At 46.6% G+C, this 12,427-nt stretch overlaps 2 protein-coding genes across 2 annotated transcripts; both read right to left on the bottom strand.

The window, feature by feature from the left end:
* Positions 1 to 240: 240 nt before the first annotated feature.
* Positions 241 to 3,986, bottom strand: LOC123448856 (protein LIKE COV 1-like). The gene is made up of 7 exons (XM_045125886.1): positions 3,622 to 3,986; positions 2,783 to 2,835; positions 1,957 to 2,066; positions 1,399 to 1,566; positions 1,230 to 1,327; positions 795 to 921; positions 241 to 700 (listed from the first exon to the last, which is right to left on the bottom strand). Exons 1-7 carry the CDS (start codon positions 3,820 to 3,822, stop codon positions 591 to 593), a joined length of 867 nt encoding a protein of 288 aa, XP_044981821.1. The 5' UTR covers positions 3,823 to 3,986; the 3' UTR covers positions 241 to 590.
* A 2,176-nt stretch (positions 3,987 to 6,162) lies between these two features.
* Positions 6,163 to 8,666, bottom strand: LOC123417826 (cytochrome P450 72A15-like). The gene is made up of 4 exons (XM_045106927.1): positions 7,998 to 8,666; positions 7,674 to 7,918; positions 6,785 to 7,169; positions 6,163 to 6,695 (listed from the first exon to the last, which is right to left on the bottom strand). Exons 1-4 carry the CDS (start codon positions 8,535 to 8,537, stop codon positions 6,264 to 6,266), a joined length of 1,602 nt encoding a protein of 533 aa, XP_044962862.1. The 5' UTR covers positions 8,538 to 8,666; the 3' UTR covers positions 6,163 to 6,263.
* Between the last annotated feature and the right edge of the window lie 3,761 nt (positions 8,667 to 12,427).

Below are 12,427 nucleotides of genomic sequence, written 5' to 3'. Positions count from 1 at the left end.
ACATCTGAAACAATCAAAATGTTGTCAAATTCATCATTGAGAAATGATAATGTTTGGGTTGGTTGCCACCAGCGTCAGTTTGTGTAAAGTTTATCACACCAGCTAATTGTCCAAGCAGATTGTGCAAAGTTTATCATATGAGCTAATTGTTCCAGCAGGTCTTTCAAAGTCAGGGGTTCCACCTTTGTTGGTCTATGGTGTACCATTGCCTTACCAATAGGAGGTTCATTAGTCCAAGAATTCAAGGTAAGACACGTCAGGCAGGCATTGTTTTCTTTTACAGCAAGGTACCTCAGTCAGACATTGTTTTTGGACTCCAAACAGCCAGAAGAAAACAATTAAACGACAATAATAAAATACAGGTAAGGCTAGGAAACATCTGGGGCGGTGGTACAAAGCCAATTGTACAAAATCCATCGGATCAGCAACGCGCGTGAGTCACCTACTTCTACTTAATTACAGATCCTTTGATCCTCACGCGTGACAGATTGCTAGTGCATCGCGCTCAGGATCTTGTTCGCCGCACTGGTGAGGTATGTGTTGAGAGTTTTACACTTAGTATCGACGAACATGTATGCAGGTAGTTTGCCTCAGCTTCTGCTCGCTCCACCTCGGTCTGTGTGGATTGCATGTGGATGTGGATGTGGATCCAGGGTCGACAAAATCTGGGGCATTGACATACCACCAGAAACAACGATCTCTGCAAAACAGAGCAGAAATGTGTCAGCGCCTTTTCACATGTTTTGGAGCAGATTAACAGATAAGATACTGAGAGGAGAGTTTAGGAGTGTTACCAATGCCTTCACGCACAGAAAGATTAGGCCTTATCACATCCTTTGAGTTCACCATGAAGATATCACCAATATAAAGATGGTTGGTTGGGACATACACACAGTAAAGGTCCTCTTGACCGGAATAGCTCTGTTATGACGTAATGAAGGGATGTTACACATTCAGATGAGTCAAAGTTGTAGCTTAAATCAGAGCAAACAACGGATTGGTTTGCAGAAAAAAAAAACATTTATCATCATTTCAAGTATTCTGTAAGTATTCCTTTCCATCCTTTACAAGGTGAGTTGGTCAAATTTTGTGGTAAAACTGAACTCCAACTTTCAACTATGCAAGGGTTCATGCCAGCGACTAAGATTACAAGGCAACAAAACTGCATACTGAGCATAAAGAAAAGTCATGAACAAGTACTCAGTATAATAGTGAAGAGTATAGTAAACCTGGAGCGAGACTGATGAGGTAATGAATCCAAATGCATATTCCCCAATACGAGGATGCCGTATGATGACTGCCTCCTTGAATGCCTGTTTGTTTTGATCTGTGAAAACAAACAAAATTTAGTGCATAAGCTACTCTGCAGGTTGAATACCATGATAACTGTGAATTTACCTGGCGATATAGCAGCACTAATCTGCTTGGACGCATTGTAGATATGGCGCACAAGTGGCATGCGCTTAATGATCCATTCACCAATGCCAAGAACAGATGCTCCAACCCAAGATGACATGAAGACTCCAACGAAAAATATGAAAGTAACAGAAGTGATGAAGCCAAGACCTGGGGATTCAAATGAGTAGTGGCAGAATAAGCTGGATAGGCAATAAGCATCCTTCTTAGCAATGAATAAGTTACACAATAATAACTGATTTCAGCTACCCAAAACTTCATATGAAGTTTCTCACATTTTGTACAGAAATTTCAGAATCTAATGATACGATAAACTGGAGCTTCAAATAATCATCAAAATATGCACCTAATTTTTTAGGTTCAGCATACAAATTATGCAGACCATAATACACAACAACACAAAATAACATAATAATATAATAATAGGATCAAACCCCAAAGTGGAAACATGATGAAGGCAATCATTTATTGAAGAAACTACAACATGACAGACAAAATGCTGATATTACAATACCAAAAGAAGCAGAGTAGTTTACATACCAAAAATGTTGATTCCCAATTGTGCATAGATTGGAGAGAAGAATCCATCAACAAAATGAATGAACCACCAGGTGAAGTAGAATGTTATCGCTATGGGGAAGAGAATCACGCTGGCATTATCCCAGAAAAGAACATCACAGCATCAGCGCGTGAAAACAAAATTTTCATATAACATCATAGCAACATAATTTCACACAGGTATTAAGTGTGTAGAATCCCCAGGCGCAGGACAGCTGGTAATTTCTGGTGTCCATATTCACTGGTTATCACAGAATAAGGATGCAACTTCGAGTAAGATCTATTATGTTCAGCCAGCATTTGTAATGCCTGAATTAGCACCTTGAAACCAATGCCAGACTTCACAAAAAGGAACTGTAAATGTCTTCCTGGATAACTGAAGTAGATGAGAGCAGAGGAACATACTTGCCCGAATGCTGAAGTTAACTGAAAATACTTGGATTTCCTAAATTCCCTGTTAATAGTGGCTTATGGGTTGGCAACCGGGGAAAATATGGTACTCACATATCTCCTCTGGGTTCATGCTTGCCATTCTAGTTATTGAATGCATGACCCATTTGATACTCCCTTGATCTCTTATGCTAATTCTTTTCGAAGAAAGAGATAAGATCCAGATCCACAGTAGATGTCGCATCAAGACACTGTCCCTACTATTTAGCTATGCTCCTGGCAACCTTATAACAAAATCTGCCTAAATTATTTCCTAATCGACAATCACTGAAATTGGATGCTGGCAAGATCATACGGCTCTACCATCCATCTAATATGACCTTTTTTTGCGGGGTTTATTTTGGGTAGAAAGACTTACCATCCAGTCATGAATTTCTTTGAGGCCCAGCTGCGGACCACCTTATGAAAAGCCTGTATTGCCGAAAAGAGAAAGAGAAAAATAAAATCAACATTAAGTTGTCCAAACCTCAGAAATACAAGCAAAGCTACGAAACATGAAGAGCACTCTTTCGGTGCAAGGGAAGTATCAAAAAGGAAAAGCATGAATGAACAAGAATAAAGAACATCAGCATTCTACTTTCATCTTTGTCAGATAATGATTGGTTTGGATTTTCTTTCAGCACGGCAAGCACCCTAGGCAGATTTAGGAATTACTTAAAGGTTCTACCACAAATATTTATGCACAGCATGTTACTTGCCTACTGTTTGGAGATTACAACATCATAATATGTTCCTCCCAGAACACTAGATGAGGCAATCTCTTCCCAAATTCCATTGCTAAGCAGATGCAAACATTACCCTCAAATGCATCAAAAGAGTGTGGCGCTTTCTGTTCGGAGATATGTTCCTCCCAGAACGAAGCAGTTTCTTCTTGATAAGCGGACATAGCTATTACACAGTAATGAACCTAAAGAGCGATGGAGCTCAACATCACCAATTTGACCACTCAATCCAAAAGCTAGCTACCGCACAACAAGCACTCGCCATCCCTATCCCTACGAACTTGCAGGGTTAACATAAACAGTCATTTCGAACCTACTTCTCGCCCAATCAAGCAAATCCTACAAGAGGCAGCGAGCCGCGGCGGGAACACCGACACAAACCGCGGGCTGATTTCAAGAGCCGAACCACAGACCCGAAGCTGCGGCCGCATGGCAGGGTAAACCCTAGGGGAACGAAGGGACGGGAGGGGCGAACCTCGCGGCCGGAGGAGGAGAGCGCGGCGGAGGCGGAGGGGGAGGCGGCGGTCCTGTCCAAGTCGTCGTCGTCGTCGACCCCGACGCGGGGGACGGAGCCCCCGCCGCCGCCGGCGGCGGAGACGGGGATGAGGAGCTCCCGGTCGCGGTCGCGGCCGCCCATCGGGCTGAGGCTCCGCGGGGCCTTGTCGTCACCCATCATCGGGGGTCGGTCCGCGCGCGGTGGCCGGCGCGGGTCGTCGCGACCGATCGCCGTGGAATGGGGTGCGTGCCGGGTGCGCCCAAGGCACGAGGGAGGGGAGAGGAGAGGAGACGAGACGAGACGAGACGCTCTTTTTTTTTTCCCTTCTTCTCCTTCTCTGCTTTTCGTTCGTTTTCGCGTGTCCTTTTCGTCGCGTTTAATTCCGTTAGCGGCCGTGAGCTGGCGGGTCGATCGCCGGCCCACCGTGGATTGGGCCCACGGGGGCCTCCGGCTCATGAGGTGGCATGGGTTGGAACCTTCTTATCTGCAGGGGAAAAAAATTAAAAAAAAAACTGCAGGGGATTTCCTTGGACGGCTGTTCTTATCTGGACATCTGCAGTTCTTTCTTCTTCTTTTTTTGCGAAAGGAGTTCTTACTGCAATTCTTCCAACGAGAAACGTCGACAGATTTAGAGCTCACAAGTGCAAGCATTGCATTCTCCACGATGTTCACTAACTTATTTGAATTTGAAAGATAATAAAGAGTCCAAGAATATGCGTCGGGGGTGAGGTGTGGGAGGGAGTATCATGTCCGTACAACAACAACAAAAATTCTACTCCTTTCGTTTTTAAATATAAGTTTTTTAGAGGATAAAAAACTACATACGGATATATGTAGACATATTTTAAAATTAGATTCACTCATTTTGTACTGTATGTAGTCTTATACTGTAATCTTAAAAAAAAAAATATTTAAGAACGGAGGGAGTAGGATTTAATGAGCATGAGGGTAAGATCCCAAGTCTTGACGGCATATCTAACTCCATGAGGAGTTTTGTCATATGTTGGCCGATAGCATAGGTATGAAGAAGTTTGTCATATGATTATCATGTTTATTTGGAGGATCTAGGATCTTCATGCCGACTTGGTTCACCAAAAAACCATGTCCACCAGCTAAGGTTACAATGAGATGTTTATATGGTTATTACTTGGTGAGATTGTTCCAAATTTGGCAATTGGAATCGAGAAGGTGATAAAACAAAAGCAACCAACCATCTCGTGGCGTTCCAGTGTGGCTACGGAAAAAGAATGTTCTAAGAACCTGGTCGCACACCTGGTGGGTCGGATGATCCTTTTCAGTTGACCGCTTGTCGAGGCAGATGGAGTTATAAGTACCTGGATGCTCAATCGAGATCCCAATAAACTCGTCATTTTTTGCTGCATACAAATATTTATTTTTTAGGAAGGTTGCATACAAATATTTGTCTCATTACAATGATGTCCTGTAGTCCGAGATTAGTGCAATGCCTTTGCAATCGTCTAAGTTGTCCGTTGTGATATAATTCAATCGCATAACTACTTTCAATATCATGTCATACATTTCAGTTGATCGATCAATTTATGGTCACCCGGGGGTTGAGATTAGGCATACGTCTGAAAGTGTGCTTGTGAGGTTTTCCTCCTTAAGAGTATCTCGAGCAGACTCAATAAAAACACAAATTTTAAAACTAAGATATAAATTGAAAAAAGACATTTCAAGGGTTTATTTTAGCATCTCGAGCCGGCCACGCTCAACCCTGTCGGCCACGCCCCGTCGCCCGTCGGTCGCGCCCCATCATCACGTCGCCTTGCCGGCCACGCCCCGTCGCCCGCCGACACTGTCCTGCTCTGTTGCCAGCCGTGTCGACCGAGTTGTGCCCCTTTGCGGTCGTGCCGGGAGGATTCCGACAGCCAGGCTGAGGTCATGGGAGGCCACGGCGAAGTCGAGCTCGTCCAATTCAAACTAGTGGCGATCGATTGTGGCGTCCAACGACTTTTTCCTGCGTGCGGTGATGAATTTCGACGAGTGTAGGGCGGATTCTGGAAAACTCTGCGGCGACGTGTTTGCTCTGATGAGGTTTGGCCGGTATACGAGGCCCGCTAGAGTCGGTCTTTCAAACTTCAAAAATAAGGATTTCAGATGTGGCTTTTCAGTGCCTCTTAAAAAATTACGGGTTGAACCACTTATACGTGGTCTGCTAGAAATGCTCTAAAGACTGAGCGTGATCACAATATGGTTGATCAATGTCTAGCAAATTAGAGTACCAGACTGTATCTCACATATAGTATTAGTTGACTGTAACAATAATCCTATAATTGAGAAATAAAACTTGCTATTTTCCTAAAAACACAAGAGAAGCACAATACAAAATACTCTTCCCGTTTCTAAATATAAGTCCTTTTAAAGATTTCATTAAAAAACTACGTATGAATTATATAGACATACTTTAGAGCGTAGATTCATTCGTTTTGTTCCATATATAGTCTTCTAGTGAATTTTTAAAAAAAATAATATATTTACGAACATAGGGAGTAGTTATCATGAGTCCAAAACTGTTGAACCTTTATTAGTAGAAAAAAAGCCGGATGGTAATTAAAGACTACATGCATATCACATAGGAAGTGAATGCCATGCGTACGATACTAGGAAGAGATAGCGTGAAGCCTGATCTGAGCACCATGCATGGGACGCAACATCATCACGCTATGCGGTGTATGGGCGTACGACGGCGCGAGCTCAAACTCAAAGCGCTGAAGGATCATGCACAAGGCCATCTTGGCCTCAAGCAACGCGAAGTTCTGGCCGATGCAGATCCGTGGCCCCCAACCGAACGGGAAGAACGCGGCCGGGTCCTTGGACGCCTTGGAGACCCCCTCGGCGAACCTGTCCGGCTTGAATCGGTGCGCATCTTCTCCCCAAATGCCCGTGTCATGGTGGATGTACAGCACCGGCATCTCGAACATCACGCCGGCTGGGTACGTGATGCCCCCGACCTCGATCTCCTTGTACGTTTTCCGGGTGAATGCGGTAGCCGGTGGGTACAACCGGAGAACTTCATACAGAATCATCGTCACCTGCACACATCATGCGTGTTGGTATATAAGACGAACATTGCGCCTCTAGTTCTTTGTAGCAAATTAAGTGGTTTCGAGTTGGTGCTCACAGTTTTGAGCCGATTAACACCCTCGTACTCGAGTTTGTGTTTTCCAAACAGGCCAAGAACCTCCTCCCTTGCGCGGTCCTGCCACTCCGGGTGCATGCTGAGTAGAATCATTGTCCATGTAAGCAGTATTGATGTCGTCTCCATTCCAGCAAAATAGAACAGCTTGCACTCCTCCATGACTTCATCTGCTGACATTCCTAGGGTGGATTGGCCGTTTTCATCCGTGTCTGACATGTTTGACTCGAGTAATAAGCCGAGTAGGTCATCTTTTGTGTTTTCTCCTTCATGGATAGCTTGCATCCTTTTTGCAATTATGCCCCGCAAGATGGACTCAATCTCGTTGTTAATTTGATGCATCCTTCGGTTATTTTTGGTAGGGAAGGACCTGAAAATGGCATGGCATATCCATTACATAGCCAATACTTGCCAATTGAATTAACCAAAAACTGAGGTTCACTTCAAAGCAGCTGCGGAAAATAAGGTTGTAAAGGGAACAAAAACACTCTGCTTAGGCAACTACCACCTCTGTAAAACGTCTTATATTAGTTTAGGAGTAGATTATAGTGATGTAAATTTTAATTCCATTTCATGCATTTTGAGTACACACGGACTCATTTGTGAGCATTCTTACTACTGCAATCTACAAGCCCAAAATACCAAAAAAATGAGAGAAATTCAACCAAATGAGACTTGTTGCTGCAGCCTCAACTACGCCAAGTGGAGCCTAAATGAGAGCTTATCTTAGACAGTTAAGAAGTTTTTAGTAAAGAGGAGTATTGCTGCATTAGTGAGTGCTAATGAACTTCATTTTTTTGTGTAAGGTTAATGAACTTCAGTTAGTACAACCAGTCTACCACACCAAAGTTAGTAAAGAAAAGTAGTAACTCACATGTAACCGGGAATCATAATTTTGTGAACTGCTGCCATGAATCGCCCAATTTGCTCGGACTGCAGCTGAAAAATCCTTCTCCCTTCCAGGTAACTGCTGCCGAACGCTGTCTGCGAGATGACATCTCCGGTGAGGCTCTGGAGCTCCGGGCAGACATCCACCTCCCAGGAGCCGTCAGGTCCAAGGGACTGCTCCCATCGACCAACAAGCTCCTCACAGCACGAAGTAAACGCCGGCAACATGAGCTGCAAATTAACCAAGCTCGGTAGATCAGCCATGGAACAAACCATTGCGTGAAGGCGAGTGAGATATACAATTACATACCTTGAGCTTCTCGGCATGGAAGGCGGGGTTGAGTATCCTCCGGTGCTTGGCCCACTTGTCGCCCTCGTAGTTCCCCACCCCGTCGGCGAGCAGCCTGGTCAGCGCCGGGAACTTGAGCTTCTCGATGTCGCGGGCGAGCTTGCTGGACATCACCTCCCGGACCAGCGCGGGGTCGGTGATGCTCACCTTGGGGACCGGGCCGAACCAGGAGATGCACGGCGTGCCGTGCTCCTGGATGGCGCTGTAGAGGAAGGGCATTGCGCGGGCGCCGACGTCGTGGCACCGCAGCGGCATCGGCGGCCTCGACGACGCCTCCTTGGTCTGCCGGGCGTAGTCGTTGACGTCGCCGGTGAGGAAGCGGTACCGCGTGCCGCGGAGGCCCTGGGAGCGGAGCGCCCGCTCCAGCCGCCTCGGACGCCACCACAGCTGGTCGAGCAGCCGGGCGGCTTGCCAGAGCAGCACGGAGGCCATGAGGCCGGCGCAGATCCATGGCAGTGCTGAGAGTGCAGCCGGGCTGCTCATCCAAAGTCCAGGATCCATTACTCTGCTCCTCAGTCCTCACTCCAGAGAGAAGCAGCTAGTGGTGGCCTGGTGGTGAGAAGAAGGTGATTTTACAGGACAATGAAGTCACTAGGACTGGTGGATTGGTGATGTTTTTGGTCAGAATTCTGGATATATAGAAGTGTCACTGGGACAGTGGAGTGTCATGTGTCCATTTCTTTAAGGTTTCTTGGGCCACAATTGATGGTGCGCCATGGTGATATGCCGGTCAAACCATGCCGCATTGTCGATGGCTTGTTCCCAAAGGAGTAAGGATCTTGGCAAATTCCATTTGGGATCTTAGTGTTTGTTTAAAGGTGACGAAGGAGGATGGCCCCCCACGCACCATGCAGTTGCAGGTTCATGGCTTGCTTCCTGCTGCTTGTGTGAGGTCAGAGCATACGACATAGGCCAATTTTCGTGTGTTTTTTTTACCCTGTGCCTAAGTTTAGCCGGATCTGATTTCAATGGAGAAAAAAAAATCAAATCTGATCGTTTTGATGTAGTCCGACCCCTTGACGGTAGAATATAACAACCTATCGTCGAGGCCCTTGACGATAGGGGTTACACATCTACCGCCAGACCCCGCGACGGTAGGTCATTTTCTATCGTCAGGGACCTCGACAGTAGGTTGTCATACCAACCGTTAAAGAGTTTGGCGGTAAGAGAAGGGTCAGATCCGAAAAATTTCCACGATCGCGGTCAAGTCCGGTTAAACTTAGCCAAAAGGGTCAAAACAATGAATTTGTCATACGACATACTTGGGGCTTGCACCGACCAGAAATTATCAGTTCAATGTAAAAGAATCGTCAAACTCTAAGATGGACAATTGCCGATAACTATGCAATATAAGTAGCACAAAGGTTGTACATTTCTAGCCCAACAAATACACAAATAATTATGTGCCTCTTTGGGCTTTAAAATGTGCAAACCAACGTGTTGCACGTTTCTATACATGAAACCTAGACAAAATAACATTTTTACGCAATTTCAGGCTTCCAAAGGTGCAAACTACACATTTGCACAATTTTAATCACCAAAATGCAGTACCAATTTAGGTTTCGAAGAATAAACTACACGAACCTAATAATTCATGTGTGCAAGGCTCTCCTAGAGACAAGGTACGACTCGTATAGGAAAGAATACAATCGATCTTAACGAATCCTAGCCTACCAAAATCTATACGCCCCCTCCCAGTCATAGTGGTAGCGGTGCGAACAAGAAGAGCGTCGCAGACAGTCAGACTGAAGAGAATAGCAGCCGACGAGCTTACACCCACCACACCCTCCCCCCTCCCCTCCCCCAATCGCGACGGGAGTGTCGTGAACGATGTCGCGTCGTGGACGCATGGAGTGTAGCAGAAACCAAAGAGTTTCTTAAGCGAGGTGATAGTCCTTTGTGCCATTGTCGAGGTAGCCGAGTGTGACAGCCCGAGGCAGACGTTCCAGAAGATTCCTCTTTTATTCCGTTTTCATCGTGTGTTTATTTGTATTTGTCGCATCATCATCGCATCATTCGCATTGCATCGGCATCCCGTTGCCGCCAGTTTTCAAAAGTTGCATCCGTTAGTAGTTGCCGGTTCTCGTTGTTGTCCGTTCTAAGCCCGACCATACACGCACGCGTCGCGGCATCGTCAAGACCTTGTTTTTAAAAGTGTGTATAAAACTTTCTCTGATTGGGTTGGAACTTGGTGTGCGGTCTTAATTAGTTGTAGCTAGGCCGCCTGTCAAATTTCGTCGCAATAGGAGTCCGTCTGGTACCCGAACGGTCGACCGTAGCGGCACCGTATTCGGTCTATCGTCGGACGTTTTATCGGTGATTTAAAATACGTTGTCAGGTGCAGTTCTCCCTCTCATCTCCGGCTAACCTACTCTACACAGCCACTTAGCCTTTTCCCCATTCGAAACTGTTCGATTTAGATCGCGCGGTTGAAACCGGGGCGAAATTCTGCTAACCCTAGCCCCCTTTCCCTATATAAACACCCCTCCCCTACCTAATTGGGCGCCCCCTAATCCTCCTCGAGATCTGCGCCCGAAACCCTAGCCTCCTCTCTCCTCCCCACCACAGCCTCCTCTCAGCGCCGCCAGCCCGCCAGGCCCACAGCAGGTCCGCCCCGGGACCGGAGCCGCGCCGTCGCCTGCTCGCCCTGCCCCGAGCCGAGCTGTGCTCCCGCGCCCCAGGAGCCCCGTCACCGCCGCTCTGCCCTAGCGCCACCGCCGCTCGCCCGACCCTGCCTCGCCGCCGACAGCAACCGCGCCCCCAGCCATCCCTCGCCTGATCCCGACCGGATCCCACCTCAGCGCCGCCGAAGGTCGCCGTCCCCGACCTCGAGCTCCGCCGCCGCCGTTCTCCCTCCTGCCGCCGCCTCGGGCTGGATTCCGACGGATCCTGCCAGATCAGGCCGGTCCCGCCCCATACCCGCCGGCAACCGCCGCCTCCCTGCATACGTCGCCCTCGCCGTGGCCGATTCATGGCCGCCGCCATGGCCTCTTGCTCGGGAGGGAGACGACGAGCAGAGGAGCCGCTCGCTCGTGCCCGCGTGGGCCACGAGGAGCCGGCCCAGCTCGCGCCCGACCAGGCCAGCCCAGTCGCGGCTCCGCCTCGCCTCGTCGGCCAAGCCCGCTCCACTGCCTCGGTCTACTTCCTCTCAGCTTGGGCTTGAGCCCACTAAGGTGAGCCGACCGCCCCTGCCCCTCTATTCCTCGCCCGAGGCGCAATATAGTATCTTGTGCCCTCAATGTCGTTCCGAGTAGGTTTTTTTAATAACCTGTAAATTTAGTAATTCCAAAGAATTGCCGGATTTTCAAACGCGTGTAGCTTTTTAACCGTGCATCGGATCGAGATGATTTGAAAATGAAACTTGATTAGTTTTCCGAATAGATTAATATTTTGCAACTTGCATGCATGTTTGAAGTAGTTTGACCCGCTGAATGCCTAGTTTTGTGTGCTGTCCTATTAGGAGTCCGTCCCGTATTTATTTTCGTGCGTGACCGGTTTGCTCAAACCCCGTAGATAAAATGCTCATGTTTTTAGAAACCTTTTCCATGTATTTTAGAGTGGTTGTTTGTATTTTTGCATATAGGATTCCGTCGCTAGTTTTCTATATCGTGTTTAGGACATATTCTGGCATATTCGTGTGGCATGATTTTTGTTTTGCAACCCCACATATTATATATGTTTTCCGGATAGAAAAATTCATAGAATTTAACTGTGCATTTAGTTTCAGCTTTTGAGCAAGTTAGTTCGTGTGATATTTTTCCATGTTGTCCTTTTGTTTATTTTGTGGGATTTAATCCGTGCATGTTATGAAGGAGTTGTCAACTAGAGATATGCCCTTGGATGTGTAGGCTAGCCTCTGGTAATTTTGGTTGCCCTAGAAATCCATGTATAGGTGTGGTTTATTTGCTCTCAACATGCTAAAAAATAGTGCTGATTTGGAGATGCTGAAATATTTCTAAGTCTGAAATCTGTTATATTTTGTTGATGTCTTCCCATGAGTTTATCTGGTGATCTGTAGCTCTTTTGAGGCTGGTGCAATGGATTTAATTGTAGACTTTAGGATTCTCTACCTTGCTGTCAATTTTCATGCCATTTGGAGTCCTGTATCTTATGGTTTTGCTGCTGTCAATATGCCTTCAGATCGAAAACTGCACTGTCATAAACTGTTATTTTCACTAAGTCTGAAACTGCGTGTGAGCAATCATTTTGTGAGTTCTTTTCCTAGTGATCCATACTGACATGCTAGATGTTATTGGTAGTATGGTGTACTGCATCTTGCCCTCTACCGCCTCATGCCTTGTTTGAGCATTTTGGTTTATGTAGCTCGTAGTTGTGGGGTGTAGAAAATGCTGTGTGGCTGATTTTGGTAGATTGTAGTGATTTCTTGTTTA

Source organism: Hordeum vulgare, chromosome 1H (assembly GCF_904849725.1).
Source record: "Hordeum vulgare subsp. vulgare chromosome 1H, MorexV3_pseudomolecules_assembly, whole genome shotgun sequence".
In the NCBI taxonomy this organism is placed as follows: domain Eukaryota; kingdom Viridiplantae; phylum Streptophyta; class Magnoliopsida; order Poales; family Poaceae; genus Hordeum; species Hordeum vulgare.
Note: the sequence above shows the minus strand (reverse complement) of the source record. Positions and strands in the feature narration are given on the sequence as shown.

Bases quoted from the DNA above. Each gene is read 5' to 3' on its own strand.
- LOC123417826 (XM_045106927.1), bottom strand. From the start codon at position 8,537: ATGGATCCTGGACTTTGGATGAGCAGCCCGGCTGCACTCTCAGCACTG. The intron at 7,919-7,997 runs GTATGTAATTGT...GTTAATTTGCAG, and splicing joins TCCATGCCGAGAAGCTCAAG to CTCATGTTGCCGGCGTTTAC. The intron at 7,170-7,673 runs GTGAGTTACTAC...TGCCATTTTCAG, and splicing joins ATTATGATTCCCGGTTACAT to GTCCTTCCCTACCAAAAATA.
- LOC123448856 (XM_045125886.1), bottom strand. From the start codon at position 3,822: ATGATGGGTGACGACAAGGCCCCGCGGAGCCTCAGCCCGATGGGCGGC. The intron at 2,067-2,782 runs GTAAGTCTTTCT...GGATAATGCCAG, and splicing joins AAGAAATTCATGACTGGATG to CGTGATTCTCTTCCCCATAG. The intron at 1,567-1,956 runs GTATGTAAACTA...TTGAATCCCCAG, and splicing joins ATTGGGAATCAACATTTTTG to GTCTTGGCTTCATCACTTCT.